This window comes from Kryptolebias marmoratus, linkage group LG3 (genome assembly GCF_001649575.2).
Source record: "Kryptolebias marmoratus isolate JLee-2015 linkage group LG3, ASM164957v2, whole genome shotgun sequence".
Lineage (NCBI taxonomy): Eukaryota > Metazoa > Chordata > Actinopteri > Cyprinodontiformes > Rivulidae > Kryptolebias > Kryptolebias marmoratus.
In genome coordinates, this window is record NC_051432.1 from 16,416,762 (window position 1) to 16,432,981 (window position 16,220).

The window sequence follows — 16,220 nt, forward strand, 5'->3', positions numbered from 1 at the left end:
CATTAAGCCAAAGAGAAACTCAACCATACAATGTCTTGTACTCCGTTTTGAATAATTAAATCCCAACAAAACGGACATTTTTATTAAGAGAGATCCTGATAAACAGTTCATTAAACGTTTCGCAAAACAAACAAAAAAGCCGAATATTCTATTCTCAGAATATTCCCATCAGGATTTGTGTTGAAATAGGACCCAAGAGTGCAGACTTACACGAGAAAGAAAGGCTTTAGTTATTCAAACAAAAACAAGAAGCTGATGTGGCAGCTGGCAGAGCGTAAGAAAGAGAAACAGAGATACAAAAATAAGCTGGCATGGCAGCAAATAATAAAACAAACAAACAAAATTAAATCACAAGGAGGACAGAGGTAGGGAAACAAACCAGTGTGACCAAATGAAGACTTGGGGAGAATCAGGAGTGTGAGAAAATGAGAGCTGATGGTAGAACTGACTGAGGTAAAATAAACTGATGGCAAAGAGAAACACTGGAGAATAAAACTGAAGAAACACACAAAGGTGACAACAAAAACAAACAAAACAATAAACACCAAAAAACACAGATTGTGACAACACAGAGCAACTTTTTTTTTACCCCAGTATGACCCCTCTGCTGCTTGTGTGGGGTCAGGTCAGCTCAGTAAGTCCTACATCCAGACTCTGGACAGACTGTGTTCAGACTAACAAATCTATACTGATAAAAAGGGTGTTCAGACATATTTAGACGTATTTAGCACCTTCTGATTGCAACCAGATAGGTAAAAAAAAACAAAAACATTTTAAACGTGGTCTGAACCTCCAACTGTAGTCAACCTGTTTCTGGAACAAAAATCCTCTTGTGTTGCTGACAAAAGTGGCAAACATAAATTAAATCTGAACCTCACGTCTAAAAAGAAAGATTAAAACAACAATTACTGAATAAAGGAGAGCCACAAACAGAAAAAGGAAACCAAAAAAATTCACAAGATTACAAAACCAGTTTCATAAATAGGGTTTGTTTTAATATGGATTCTGTACGCGTGTCTTACTTTTAGGTAAAGATGAAACATGCATCACATGTATAATGTCCTTTTATTTCTTCAGGTTGTCTCCTCTTCCTTCTTACCTCCTGCCTTTTGCATAGTAAATCTCCCCTCTTCCCCTCATTTCTTGAATTTTTTAATTATATTCAGTTGTAGAGATGTGAGAAAGGGAGGAGTGGTGTTGATAAATGGAAAAAAAGGGACAAAATTAGGGTTTAATGCAAAGAAAAGAAAGGATAAAATGCAATGGGACTGTGAGGAATATTATAGAAGTGTACAGCAACATGGAAAACACTCCTATAGCTCTACATCTCATTCCTATTTACACACACACGGAAACACAAGTCATACAGAAGTTTACGTCACTTTTCATACACTGACTTCACAAAGTTTTACAGTTTCTTGTCAGCCTTCGCATTCAGAGTGGAAACTAATTTCAGCACGGATAGTTTAGGACAAACTTGGATCAATACATTCATAACATCTGATAAAGTTCTTTTTTTTAATCATTGTTTTCTCCTTGGTGATGTCGAAAACTAATCTTAAACTATGGCACCAGCATGCATATTGAAGCTCTGCCACAAAGACTGTAGAGCACTAACCCACTGCACCACGGAGAAAAGAGAAGGAACAATCCGGTGAGACATTTTTTACACAACACTGCCCAGAACAGGCCCCATTTTTTGCTTTTTTTTTTGCATCAGTTTGGAAGACGAGACATGCTTAAGACTAAGTAGAGGACTAGCTTAGACATGAGGTTATAAATCAGGGCTGTAGTAGTTCAAAAATCTTCCTTCCCTCCCAAACTGCAGCCTTCACAGACACGTGTGTGTGTGTGTGTGTGTGTGTGTGAGAGAGAGAGAGGGACAGAGAGAGCAAATACAGTGTGTGACGTACTGAGAATGTTCATGATGTCACCGACAAGCCGAAGAGAAAGACATCAAGTAAACAAACACTCTTCATGATCATAAGAGGACAAATGTTTCTGATGTCTAACCTCAGTCCCAGTTGTCCCAGTAATCCCAGTCATCAGCGGAATTTCATTTCTTTTACTCCTAATTTGTTCGTAAGAAGTCCTGTCTTATGATTACCGCCCACTCTGGGTGCATTTGAGGATTTGTTTGATGGCAGGCTGAGGTTCTGACTTCCTCGTGTGAGCTGGATGTTTCCGGGTGTGTCACTGGTGAAATGTGCCTGGATTTTGCAGTCTTGCCCGGGGCTCCGTCTCCACCTCCGGGACCCAGGCCTCAGACCTGGATGACGAACTCCGGGTTGGTGTAGGAGAAGCCCTGGAACTCGTTCTGGTCCAGGTTCATGATGAAGAGTTTGTCCGTGGGCGTCAGGTCCACCGGCATCTTTGTGAACTCCTTGTCGAAGTTGCCGACGTCTCGGCGAGATTTCTGCGACAGAGGAAAGGAGAGGAGCTTGAAATGAAAAGTCAAAGAGGGCGAAGGTGCACGGCAAGAAAAAAATAATATCAGCTGAGCAAAACCGGGAAAGTAAAATTATATTAGAAGCACAGGAGTCAGATCTTTTGAAGCAGGGAATTTCAGGAAACTTATATGTTGTAGATGGTTCTTTGAGTGAGCTCAGTTTGGAGAAATTGTTGAATTCTGACCAGATTGATGAGCTAATGGCTAGTCCGAGCAGGATCAGGACCAAAGTGGATTTGCTGCCATTTTTGAACAACTCCAATCTGAAAAAAATGAAAGTGGTGCATGCAACCCAGGAGGGCTTTAATCAGGAATATCATTGTGTTTGCTCTGCTCTGATGGAGGTTTGAAGGTTTTGAAAACAGCGGCTGAATAAACTACTTTAAAAACCCAAAAGACGGCAGCAATCCAGTCAGCTCATCAATCAGATCAGAAGTACACTATTTCTCCAAACTAAGGTTGTTCAAGAGTAATCTACAGCAGGTAAGATATTAATTGTTCATAACCCTTCCACAAAACCCCACTACAAATGATCTAAACTATCACTTTAACAACAACTAGTTTAAAAAGCACATAGATGAGGGATAAAGGAGGAGGTCAGAATTTGTAGCACACTGAAAGACAAAGGTCTAATGATCTGCAACGTTAGAACAGACAGTTTTCAAAACTTACAAGAAATTCTTCAATTTTATCCCAAATTAGATGTTTTACAGCTCACTGATAGAACGACGGATTTGAAAAACGTAAAAAGCCTGAGAAACACTTCCTCCCTGTCAGCAGTTTATGAGTGTTTGAGACAAAAGGAGTTCGATCCAGGCCCAGCTGGGTCTGGCTTGTTTTGGTAACACAATGGAAATCCAGAAATAATTTTAATGCAGCTCCTTTTTAAAAAAAAACAAAAACAAAAAAAAAACATGTTTCAGGCTTTAAGTGCAGCCTTTTAAAAGCTACATTTATAACTTTTAAAAGTACAGGTTAGAATTTCAGCAACTTTGGAAGAAAATCCCTTCTGTACAGCTCATCCCAAAAACGTACATCTCACAAAAAAGTTACAAGAAAATAAGAACTACTTTTTAATTTTTTTTATTGTACTTTCATGCTGCTTAATTCTTTGGTTGATTTTATTTGTCTTCTTTAAAAACAGTGGTTTCCAAACTAACAGCAGTAGAAGCTTTTGACCCCAACAATCGCTGGTTCATCTACAATTATTACTAATAATCCTAATAAATAAGGGTGTAATGACAATACAAATTGTCCCACTACTGTGGTTCTTTTCCTTTTAGATCAACACATCACTGCTGATTTTATCTTTTGCAATCATTATGGAAAAAATGGATCATTAGCGATCATTTTTAAACTCAATATTCTTTCTGAGGACCTGCTCCTGCTCTCCTGGCCCACTAAGGGGGTCACTTTTTTTTGTTTTTATTCCATTTTTGCACATGATGTGTTTCAAATAGCACCACTGATCTGTCACTTTACAAAGACTCACCTGTTCTTTGCAGGTAACTAGTGAAGTTATTATCTCAGTTTAAATGGATCTGTTTGTTATTTTGCAGAACTTCAGCTGTTCCTCAAAATGACGCCCATTTCTGCCTCCAGTTTAAGCACTGAAGTTGATTCTCTGCGCATTAAAAGCATCAAGTTCAATAAACCTTATTTGTGAGATCGGGTACAAAACTGGTTGAGTTACAGCTACTTTTGTGTTGGCCCATGTAGAACAACTGTGGCGGCCATCTTAAATTGGATTGACTCAAAAAGGTAACCAGTTTTAGATGTTCAGCCAATGTTTAGTTTCTGAAAGTTTCATTAAAATCTGTCATGTTTGATGAAATATTTTCCTAACACAACAGATAAAATTCACACACAGACAAAAACATTATATAAGTCCAGGATTTTAAGCCTTCCCTTCCATTAAAAGTATATTAAGTTTATTTAATGTGCAGTACAAACAGAACTAGAAAGCTTTTCATGAGCAAAGTCAAGAGTCACTTGTGTTAAACAGAGTAATGATTTTTATTTAAATCATTTTTCACAGTTAGAGGGGTTAAATAAGAGGGGAGCTTTGATTATGTGTCCATCCAGTTTCATCCATATATCCAGCTCAACAAGAACCAAACGCACGCTGCTGACAAACTCAGGGTAGGGGGGGGACATTTAAAAGACGCAGAAGAGCCAAACGAAGTCAGCAGCACAGACACAGAAAGACCCAAAGCCAAAAGAGAGAAATCACTCCAATATGAAGCAGACAAGGATCAGAACCAGACCACAACCAGAGAGGATTTTACACAGGAAGGTGAAGCAGCGAGCCCTCAGTAAGACACACACACACACACACACACACACACACAAAGTCTGAAATTTCCTACCTCCTCCTTTGGTCTCATCACAGGGCTTCCAGCTGAAATGAGGAGCGGCTTTCACCCATATTTCAGCTCGTGGTTGTGCACGAAGCGGGAGGATTTACTTTAAAAACTGTATGAGCAGTCGGTAACAATATGCAAAGTCTGAACGTAGAGTAAAAAACTCGGAGACATGGGGGGGAGGAGAAATCAACTCATACGCCAAACTGATGGTTGGAGGTTTGGAGGCAAGAGTAAGCAGGCGGACACAGCAGGAGTAGTCTGGTAGGCACCAGTGAGTATATTATCAGTTTCCAGTCATACAAAGCAAATAACACAGTCCACAGTAGCATCTCTCCCATCCACGTACAAATCATCCAAATATTTCTCTGATATAGAACTCATTATATATATTACACATCCTCAGAATTTATTTCTCATAATTCACCATCATGGCAGTAAGCGCTCACCGTTCTCATCCGTCTTTCAAAGGACGTACCTTTGTTTTGTGATACAAGCTCAAAGAACAAGATTTGACACATTGTTACCACCTTGCATCGTTAAGTATTGTACAACTCAGACAATTCATCTCATATACGAAAAATGACTTTCAGAGGGGTATTATATCGTCGGTGGACAGAAAGGATCGGCTAAAATGCATATTGTGGTCATCGTTCACGTTACATCAAAATGGCACAAGATGGCTGCCCGTCTTCACAGTTTGTAAGAGCAGGATACGTCTGCATCCTCGTGATTCTGAACCTTGTTTTTTGGCACTTCTGGAAATCTTGTTTCTGCAGGCTAACGAACTACTGGATTCACGAGACTCTAAATGAAATAGGCCATGAGGAAAATAAACTCTCTAGAATGGTAGCTTACAAACAAATAGATATGGTTCCTGTTCTTCGAAACAGAGTAAAATGGAATGTGTGTTCAGAAAAACAAAATATGATGGGAGGGGCGGCGGGGAGGGGGAATCTTGCTGATTTCATGTAAAAAGATCGAAAATCAGCAAAAGAATGCAGAGAAGTTCACCACAACACTGAACAGAAAGTTAAGTATTTGATACTACAGACAAAAGTAAAGCCAACATTTGGGAAACTGATTAGTATTCAAACAATTATAGCAAAGCAGTCGGTCAGTTTTCACTTACACTGTATGAAATACCAACATGTGATCATAATACACTCATCAACACCACTGATGGGTTGTCATAGCCAGAATGCAGGTACAGGGAGGGTGACACAGAGACACTTCACTGTGGCATCAAACCTGCCGATGTGGGCAGCCAGGAGGCATTCAGAGGCACGAAACATTGCTCCACCAGACGAACAGCCGCTGTTATGTTCTAATCCAAAATAATCCCAGAATAAAGTCGCCACTGGAACATTAACACACGGACGTCCGATCAGCTCCCTCATTGTATTTGATAATAACAGAGTCAGAAAGTTATTCGCTTTCTTTCCAGAAGTCTGAAGAAGTCACTTTTCTTTCCAGAAGACTGGAAGCTGTGGTGAAAATTAGTGACTCAAGGATGACTCACTGAAGATGGCTGATTAGATTGATCAGTCTTTGCAGTGGAGGAAATTCAGGCAAACATTTAAACAAATGTGAACAAAGAAAAATGTCCCTCTTTTTTTAGCTCTGACTGCTGTTTTTATTTCTTTTTAGAATCACAGCTGCTCAGAAACACAAGCTGCTCTGTGAGGCAGAAGCTGTCTTTACCTGTTGATGTTTATCTGTTGGTTTTTCACTGCGACTGTAACGTTACGCGAGTCATCAGTGGACGTGGTCCGAGTTAAGTGTGCTTAGATGCATTAATCAGAACCACTCTAAAGGCTTATAAGAGGAATTTGACAGCATTTAATGAGCAAATATATCCTTCTCTCGTTGTTTATCTTGGTTCTTAACCAGACGAGCTACCAGCACAACTAAAACATAGATTACTGATGTCTTCAGCCACTGCAAAGCCTCAAAACAGAAGTCCTTTTAACATTTTCCTTCAAGCGCGTCTAAGCAACATGTGTTTTGTTGCACACAACTCTCAATAAGTTGAGTTTAGAGCTGATGGCAGTTAAATGAAAATGTTTGCAACAACTGAGTTAAAGGCCTGACTTTATGAGTAAAACATTACACTTTTAATCGAACACTTCGGGGATATCAGTATCAACATACATTACATCCTCCTAAACTGCTTTGTCTTCATTTGGATCACATAATGGAAACTTTGAGGTAAACAGCTTCAAAAATTAATACTTTTTGCAGTTTTGTCATCAAAAATTCTTACTAGGCGCTAATGTTACATTTGTTTTTGCATTTTTGGGGATGTTAAACTGTTTTCATTGTTGAATGAAATTTTGAGAGAGGCAGGCTGTAAATATTGTTAGTTTTAATGCTGGAATATGTATTTTACAACAAGCTAATCCAGCCGTTTTCCAAACCCTTTCCAGCATCATGAAAGGCTAATCTAAGCTAAGATAATCAATCCACAGCTTCACATCATTTTCTGACACCAGACTGGTGTAATAACTCCACTCAGTACACTTTTGGAAAGAAAACGATTAAGTTCTATTTCCCAAAATGTCCTAATGTTTCTTTAACCCCTTCAAGACTCGAAGCACAGAAAATGCCCCCGTGTTGCATCCGCTCCTCGTGGATTAATGTTTCGCCTTGCTGAATGCGGCCTGGAAATGACACCATGATGATATATTTATTTTTTTATTCGTTTTTATCTGTAAGGTGTGCTTGTGAAGTGTACATGATTACTAATGCAGCCCGGGGATGTGTCACATGGTCAGGGAGTTGGGTGAATGTACTCAGGGTTAACAAATGAGAAGCCTTGGAACTCTTCCTGGTCCAGGTTGGATATAAGGTCCTGATCTGGGGGGGTCAGCTCTGGGGGGTGGCGCGTGAAAAAGCGATCAAAGTTCTCCGCGTCACGCCCACACTGCCGTGGAGAGGAGAGACATGAAGGGATGGAGTGAGTTTGATGAAGGGTTGAGAGGGGGAGGGGGGTAAAAAGGGACGACAACGACAAAAAGAGAAAAAAGAGAAATACAACTAAAACATGGCATCAACCAATCAAATCACTCACAGCCAAAAACTGTGGAATTCCATTGGTCCAAATGAAAGCAGTGACATCTCAGCTTCATCATTGGTGACTACACTGACGAGCCTCAGCTGTGCACGTGTCAGAGTAGTGACCAATGGGAGGGGATGGTTGTGTTTCAGTGATGAGCGACCTTTTCTATAACTTACCTCAGGGCTTCACTAAGCTTGTGGTGAATAATGTCTAAGGCAAACATGTGGAAGTGGATAGGAGTGGCAGGTTAAACGTGTGTGTGTGTGGGTGTGTGTGTGTGTGTGTGTGCGTGTGTGATATACTCACAGCTTTAGGTTTGAAAGGCGGCTGGACCTCTTTGTTCTCTAGCTTTTCCCAGTCTATATAGCGGAAGAAGGCATGCTCCTTGATGTCTCTTTCTCCTTCGGGACCACAGCCAAGACGCTTACCTGGATGTTTGGTCATCAGCTGAAAATCACACACACACACACAAAGAAACACACACACTCAGTGAGATAAGTTCCCACCTGTCTGTTTACACTTTACAGTCACAATCACTGATGATGTTTTATTGTTTTTACAGTCTGAAAATGCACAAAATTCTTCAGTGTAGAGTTTTCGGGTTAATTATATACACTTTAATACTATCAGTGTTCCCACAATTATTCGTTGACTATTTAAACTATTTCTAAATAATATAAGAAAATTATGCGTGCTTGATGTGTTTCTCGTCCACCTTTCTCGATGATCATGTAATTGTTCATTTGCAAGAAACGCATACTGTCTGCCACCTGGCATTCCAAAGTTTTCAACAAAAATTTTGCCTGATTTGTTACTCACTGGAGTACGTGTTGGGGATGACTCTCAGCTACTACCACCCTAAACCGTAGTTCTATGTCTGTAAAACTCAGTTAATTATTGCCATTTTTATGTTTGCTAGGGTCGACTGAATCAGCTGTAAATCTGAACATTTGTGCATCAACTGGTTGCTTTTTTTCCCCCCTGAGAGTTTCAGCAAAATGTGCCCACTGGTTCATGAGATATTTTACTAACACAAATACAAACACATGCAGTTACCACCCGAAAGGCTGATGATTACAGTTGCTTGCTATCATGAACAGAAAATACTTTGTCAGGGCTCAAGGATTTATGAAACTGCATAATTTTACCCAACGGTTTTGCAGAACCGCAGCAACTACGACTGATATCTGATAATAAAACCATACAGCTGGAAGGGAAACTGAAATGAGTCAAACTTCGTTACTCGGCTCCTTATCAGCGTCCAATGGTTAAATTATCTCATTGACGTGAATATTTGCCAAGAGAGGACCATAGAAGAGGCAGCAGCACGTATTATTTGTTTGTTATTCACAAAAACAAACCAAAAAAGCTGTTTTCTTTGCGTATTTTAGTAACCAGGGGCAGCCTCTTCTGAATCACGGTTAACCGGTCAGCTTCATTTTTGTTTTTCTACAAACGATCGTGTTCCTGTGAAAAGAGTTGCTTAGTTTGGGGGAGCGAAAGATGACGAATGATAAAATATTTGGCGTGATGAGTTTAGTTCCTCGCTTGCTCTCTGTCATCGCTGCTGCCTTCCTGTCTGTGCATTCGCTAAAGCGAACAGAGCGATCTCTCACCGACCAACTCAGCGCTGATTAAACATGCTGAACAGTCTTTTGACTGCTTATAAAAAGGGTGAGGAGGTTAACAGATGCTCACTGACGCTCTTGACGGGCAATTTTCAGCTTGCAATATAAAAGCCTGTATCCCACTCTTAGTTTGAACGCTACTGACCGCAACGTTTGACTGAAACTAACAAATGACCTCCTCTAACAAGTGACCACTGTACTGCGCAGACATTGTAAAACTCGGCTAGTTTTTAGGCATTTTGCTTCCAAGGCGCCAGACTCTTGTAATTGTTTTCGATCTGTCGTTCTTCAGTCTTTAAAGTTCGTCTTTGGCTGCTTTGTCGCTTTGACCACTGAGTGGAAAGTGGACAGGTGGAGGAGAAAAGAAAAAAAATCAGATGATGAACATATGAAGCTCCTACTTCAGCTACTACATGCAAAGGTTTCAGGTAAAACCTTGTTAGGTGTCACCTTGTCGGTGCTAAAACATCATTTTATGCATCAACATGTGTTATTATTAGTATTTTCCATAGATTCAACTAAAGAAATGGGAACAAATTGTGTTTATGTAACAGATTTCAGGTAATAAAGTGCCTAAAAATCTAATTTAAATGTGTCTTTGCTATGTTGTGTCGACACAACACTGGTTCACCTCATGAGTTTAGGAGACCTATGCCTGAATAATTCATTAGTCAGAGTTAAATGATTTAACAAACAAACAAAAACTTTATTCTGAAAGTGAGCGTAAAAGCAACCAAAGTCGAAAAAGGAAACCTGAATCCAGAAAACCTGAATTATTATCAAGACCAGTTTGAAAGATTACAAGAAAGACTGGAGGAAGAGAATCCTGGAAGAAAGAAACCAAAGTGTTAAAATTAAAACAATCAGGAAACAAAACTAAAATGAGCAAAACAGTAGCTAAAGACTAACATCTGTAGAAAAGTAGCTACAAGCTAAAACTAGCAAAAACAGCAGCTAAAAGCTAAAAAGGAAGCTTGTTTACTTAAGTAGATTTGAATAGAGTTCTCTATTTAATTCAATGAGGAGGAAAAAAGTAAATAAAGTTGAATATTTCAAAAAGTATAAAAGTTACAAACACCATATGTCATAGCCATGATGTCCTGAATGAGCTGAATGTTTTGATATATGAAAGGCTTAAACATCTGACAGGCAAGCTGAAGTAGCTGAAGAAACTTTAAACATGAAAACAGAGGTGCGAACGCTGACTCAGTATTAAGACTATTATAAGAAAGTCGGGTTCCTCTGAAGCAGAACAGTGTGTGTGTGTGTGTTCTTACCCCCTTGCAGATAGCAACAGCTTCTTTGGACATGGACTTGGGGTAGGAGACGTGATGCTCCATGATCGACTGGAACAACTCGTCTTCATCTTCACCATCAAAAGGCGGCTGCAAAGGCGCAAAGGCACGTACTCATGTTTCAACGCTCCAAGGTGAAAGACGGGAAACAGTGAAGGTAAAACAAACCTGCCCAGCGAGCATTTCGTAAAGCAGTACTCCAAAGGCCCACCAGTCCACAGACTTCCCATAAGGCTGATAGGCTATGATCTACAAGGAGAAGAACCGAGTCTCAGTCAGATGAGGAAAAATAACCAAACCCGAAGCTCCGGACACCACGTGAGCACGCACCTCCGGGGCAATGTAGTCTGGCGTTCCACAAAATGTCTTCGTGGTGACGCCGTCAAACATGTTCTCTTTGCACATGCCAAAGTCTGCGATCTTTATGTGGCCCTCGGAGTCCAGCATCACGTTGTCCAGCTTCAGGTCCCTGCGCACAAACACAGGCAGACGCATGGCTCGCATCCCCGTGCCCTGAGGCGTTATTAGAGAGCTGCGACTCGGAGGCGATCCCAAACTCACCGATACACGATGCCTTTGGAGTGAAGGAAGAACAGACCAACAGCAATCTCCGCAGCATAGAACCTGAACGACACGGAATAAAAGTTAATAAAAGTTGTGCATTCACGCGGCCTGGATGATGATCTAAAATCTCACATTTCTGCTCTTCTAATTCTCTCAGAACTGTTGGATAGTTCTGGTTTAGGAACGGCAACCGTCGCAGTTTTTGTGGGCAAAGACAGACGCGTTGAACTGCAACGAGCATCTGCGCTGTTGCTTCGTATGTCTTTACACAGGAAATATAAAGTTAGAATATAACCGCTATCTCGTCTTGTGATAAAAAGGTTTTATCAGGAGACTGAACTTTCAACGTATACGCAACATCCTGTCAGATTATTTCAAAAACACTGACACTAAGAGCAACAGATAGTGGATTAAAAAAAAAAAAAAACAGTTTCATAAAGAGTAATAAGTAGATAAGAGAAGGAAAAGAAGCTATGAGTGGTCTAACACTGGTGAACAAACTTTTTTTTTTTAATAACTTGTTGGGTGAAGGAAGGCATATCGCCCGCCATCTTTAATGCAAGAGTTTCAAACTAAAATCATCTTTTGTTCAAACATGTCGGTGTTATATTTGTTTTGGTCAAACTGTGAATGATGCGACCTCACGTGATGTAGGGAGATCGTGTGTGATCTATGAGCACATTTTAGCTCAATATTTGTAAAACTGGCTGAGTTAAAGCCAGTTTTGTGTTTCCTGAGGTCAGGTGGCTTTGGCAGCCATCTTGAATTGAGATGACTGCAAAAGTTAATCAGCTGATGCCCATCTAATGTTTACTTTCTGGGAGTTTCACTAAAATTCATCCGGTGGCTCATGAGATATTTTGCTAACAGACCGAAAGTTAAATCCAGATCTCATGTGATCAGTCAGCGCTCGGAGTACGTGTTGGCGACGACTCTCAGCTACCACCTGACCAACATTTAGCTCAACACCTGTAAAACTGACCGAGTTGTGGCCGGTTTTGTGTTTGATCACGCTGCTTAGCTGTGGCGGCCATCTTGAACGGGGTTTAATCGGCTGTAGATGTACTCTTCACAGTATCGCCTACGGCCTCGTGTTTTAAAGTTTTCATAATCCAAATCTTGACTCTCAACGGCATCGAATAAGAGCGTCAAAAACAAGGAGCAACAAAAGTGCCGCTGTGTAATCCAAGAGGCGGCTTTCAGTTCTGTGAAAATGGTTGTTTTTTTGCTGTTAACATGTGCACTGAAGCCAGGCCAACAAATATGTCTCCATGGAGGACTTCCTCACAAAGGTGCTTCACTACAGGGTTTCTGTTCCCGTTTGACAGGCAGCGCTAATCCCCGCCAAAATGTTCCCTGCTACGAGTCTGCGGAGTGCAAATGTTCAGACAGGCGTGCTTTCACCTATTTGTTTTACCACTACAGACCGTCGCAGAGCACAGGAGGTAGTTTGCGAGAAGCTTTTTCAAAAGTCTGCCGCATCGTTTTGCTGAAGCAAAGTTTGCAAAATCTTTACGTAACAGAAAGTCGTGCAATCTGTTGTTTTCTTGCAGCGACTCGCCTCCTGCAAGATCTCAGTGTTACATGATAACATCTATCTGAGGAGAAATCATGTCCAAAGACTTGGCAAAAATTTCTACCAACCTGAGCCTTTCAGTGGTGAAAAAAAGGCTTTTTTTATGTTGACACTGACAAGTAAAACATTATCACTAAATACACAAACAAATTGAAACATCCTGGCTATAATTATTTAAAAATTAATGCATTTGAAAAATAATCACGTTTAACATTTTTATGAAACAAGAGAACCTTTTTTTCTCGGTTGGATGAGTGTGTGTGTGTGTGTTTGTGTGAATACTCACACAGCATGAGGCTCTTTGAACTTGCCGACCTGTTGGATTTGGTACATGAGGTCTCCTCCGTTAATATACTCCATGACAAAATACAACCGGTCCTGGAGGCAGTGATTGAGAGACGAGACAGAAAAACGAGAGGATAAACACATCCAGCCAGTTTTAGACCTCTTTACGTGCCGTAAATGGTTTACAGATGACTCACAAGAAAATATCTTTAAAAGAAAGTAAAAAATACAAGTGAAAGATAATTATTTAAACCAAGATCATCCTATGATAAAAAATTATGGATTTATGGCTGTTTTGGTCAAATCTTGTAATTACCTGTGTGCATAACATTGTGAGATATCATGTAATTTGTTACAATATTCATTGAGGATGACTCGCAGTTACTACCACACTAAATTTAAGCCCAATGTCTGTAAAACTAACCAGGTTACAGCAACTAATGTGTTTTTTGACTCCAAAAATTAATCAGTCGTAGATTTCTTTTTTATTCTTTCTGAGAGTTTCATTAAAATCTATCAATTGATTCGCAAGATATTTTTAATTTTTACTTTTATTTACACAGGTAATCTCATCGAGACATGTAGTCTCATTCACTAGAGAGACCTGTAATTCTGCTAACAGACAGATAAGCACACGCACACACAGAGACTCATGCAGATGCTTTTTGCTGCCTTAAATGGCGGCGGACAATATTAAAGTGACGCCACTGTGATTTCAATCTGACAGATTTCTGAATTTTGCCCACCATGGTTTGGAAACATGAGTGTAGCTTAGTGAGGAAAGGAGGTTTTCCAGCCAGAGCGAGAACTCTCTTCTCCACCATGGTGCACTCTACGTCGTCGTCTTGGATCACCACGTCCTTCTTCAGGATTTTAATGGCGTATAGCTCATCTGTGCCTTTCCTCTCTGCCAGCATCACCTGAAAACAAAACAAAAAAACAAATGAGCTGCAGAGTGAACAGTGATTCTGTTCTCACTGTTAAAAAACATGTTTTTCCTAACGAGCCTCACTTTGCCAAAGCTGCCTTTGCCCAGAACCATGATGAAGTTGAAGTCCGAGAGCTTGACGCGGTCCTGATTGCCGTTGCTGTCGTATTTGCATACCGAAGAGGAAGAGGAGTCCGTGGCCTTCCCTGGACCCACTTTCGCCCTCTGAAGGATTGGGAATCACAAGGAGAAAGTAAAATAAACAAACAACCAAACAAACGGGATCCAAATTCGCATCCCAGTTCCTCTAAAACTCGCCTCAAATTTTTGTCGTAGCGCCTCGTTGCCGTCTTCTCCGTCTGGCTGGACGGGAACGTTAAAATACTCTCCTTCCTCCTGGGACAGGAGCTTATACCTGAAGCCCAGGATGAAAACGGAGCCGTGTCAGATAAAACCCAGAGTTATTCACACAACGGGACCAGATTTACATCTTGAACGTCTCACCATCCATCTATTCCAAGTTTCTGTAGCTCTGAGATCCCAAAGGACAGCGATCCCATGAAGTCGTTCCTGGTGGTTAAATCCCAATCCCACACCTCCACCGAGAGACGGCGGTCCTTGTCGCTTTCTTTAAGGTTACTGAGAAACAGCAGCAGAAATGAAGACAACACACCATTTTATAAATGAACGATACATTTATCAGGACAAGTCTCTTGTTTCTTTTGTAAACTTATAGGCATCTCAGCAAATGACACTTTTTTTACTTCTAAGAGGACACAGTAACCCAGAAAAGCTTGAATAACAATGAGCAGAAACACTAGAAAGAATGAGGACAGGTCCACTTTGTGCTCATGTGGCTGAAAATGAGGCCAACAGACTTTAAAGAAACCAAGTTCTAATAATAAGGATCTGAAACTCCTCCAACAGCATGTGACAGAACAGGAGATGTCTCACAAATTGAAGGTTTCATTCCAGGTGGGGTTGAGGCAACATTTAATGGTCTTCGTCTTCTGCTTGCTCTCACTCTTGGGGTCCGGGATCAGCTTGAGCTTAACGTAGGGGTCTGACAGGCCGTTTGGGTCCATGGGCACCAGGTTCCTGGCCTCTTTGACTGTGAAGAGTTAAAAATAAATGCCAGTTTAATTAAATTTAAGAGGAAGGGGGAAAATCCTCCTGACAAAACACACTTAGAATTTTTCCTTTCGAGAGGACAGAAAGAGGTAAACCTGTAAATGTTAGTGCCCTAAATAACTCTGGGTCTGACGACACCTAACAACAGTTTAGTTTCTGCTCTATAATCAAATCCCAGCTGTGTAGGAGAGAGCTGGTACGTGGATGCACATGTGGGTCAATCGTTGAATCATTGAACCACTAATGGACTTTCCAGCTTTAGTCTCAGGCTCGTAGAGAGCGCTTCGCATTCGTGTTGATGTCACAGCGAAAAACGTGAACGCAGAGAGACGGGGAGCACTCACTAGTGACGGTCAGAGTCTCGTCTGTGATCTGGGCCGAGATTTGGATGCGTCCTCGTCTTTCTGTGTGATCTGTCCCACACAGGCTGGGGACGTTGGCGACGCATCGCTTGTGGATGTTCATCATACAATCTGGACGCAGAAAAACAAGAGAGCAATTCAGTCAAGAGTGAAATATGCAGAAAAGGCGATTTTTATAAATCACGTTCTGTTCTTTAATCCACATTAAAAACTAAAATTTACCAGAATGTGTTTTTACGTTTTTGCTACATTAAAAGGGGTCATTACAGTAAAAGCACAAAAAGCTAAATATTAAAAGGCTAAAGCAGATCTTTTTCAGCAGGTTTCTGTGGAAAGATTATGAATGATAAATATCTGACTTGTCGTAGATACCTCATCAATCCAGTCAGAACTGAACGACTGGAAAACTATTTAAAGAACTAAGAGTTAACACCTAGACCCAGGTTTATTACCGTAAACTTAAAACTAAAACACGTATTACAGTCAACTTTGTATTACACGGTTATTTACATTAACTTTTTTGGTTATTTGCAAGAATAAGAAAGCAGTTGTTGCACTTCTGGGGCAACCAAGATAAC

General features: G+C 40.6%; 1 protein-coding gene across 2 annotated transcripts in view; it reads right to left on the reverse strand.

Annotated features, from left to right (window-relative positions):
- Positions 1-1,046: 1,046 nt before the first annotated feature.
- The window catches only part of LOC108230652 (protein kinase C beta type), a 39,090-nt gene continuing 23,916 nt past the window's right edge, over positions 1,047-16,220 (reverse strand). Inside the window, exons 5-17 of one of the 2 annotated variants that reach the window (XM_017407069.3) lie at positions 15,625-15,753; positions 15,104-15,260; positions 14,654-14,788; positions 14,468-14,564; positions 14,234-14,374; positions 13,968-14,141; positions 13,223-13,314; positions 11,358-11,420; positions 11,127-11,265; positions 10,965-11,045; positions 10,779-10,886; positions 8,180-8,320; positions 1,047-2,416 (exon numbers count right to left, since the gene is read on the reverse strand). In XM_017407069.3, coding sequence (XP_017262558.2) covers positions 2,264-2,416; positions 8,180-8,320; positions 10,779-10,886; positions 10,965-11,045; positions 11,127-11,265; positions 11,358-11,420; positions 13,223-13,314; positions 13,968-14,141; positions 14,234-14,374; positions 14,468-14,564; positions 14,654-14,788; positions 15,104-15,260; positions 15,625-15,753 — 1,610 coding nt within the window. In that variant the 3' untranslated portion in view covers positions 1,047-2,263. Of the gene's footprint in view, positions 2,417-5,062; positions 7,739-8,179; positions 8,321-10,778; positions 10,887-10,964; positions 11,046-11,126; positions 11,266-11,357; positions 11,421-13,222; positions 13,315-13,967; positions 14,142-14,233; positions 14,375-14,467; positions 14,565-14,653; positions 14,789-15,103; positions 15,261-15,624; positions 15,754-16,220 lie in introns of those variants that run through there. The other variant, XM_017407060.3, reaches the window with a different exon arrangement.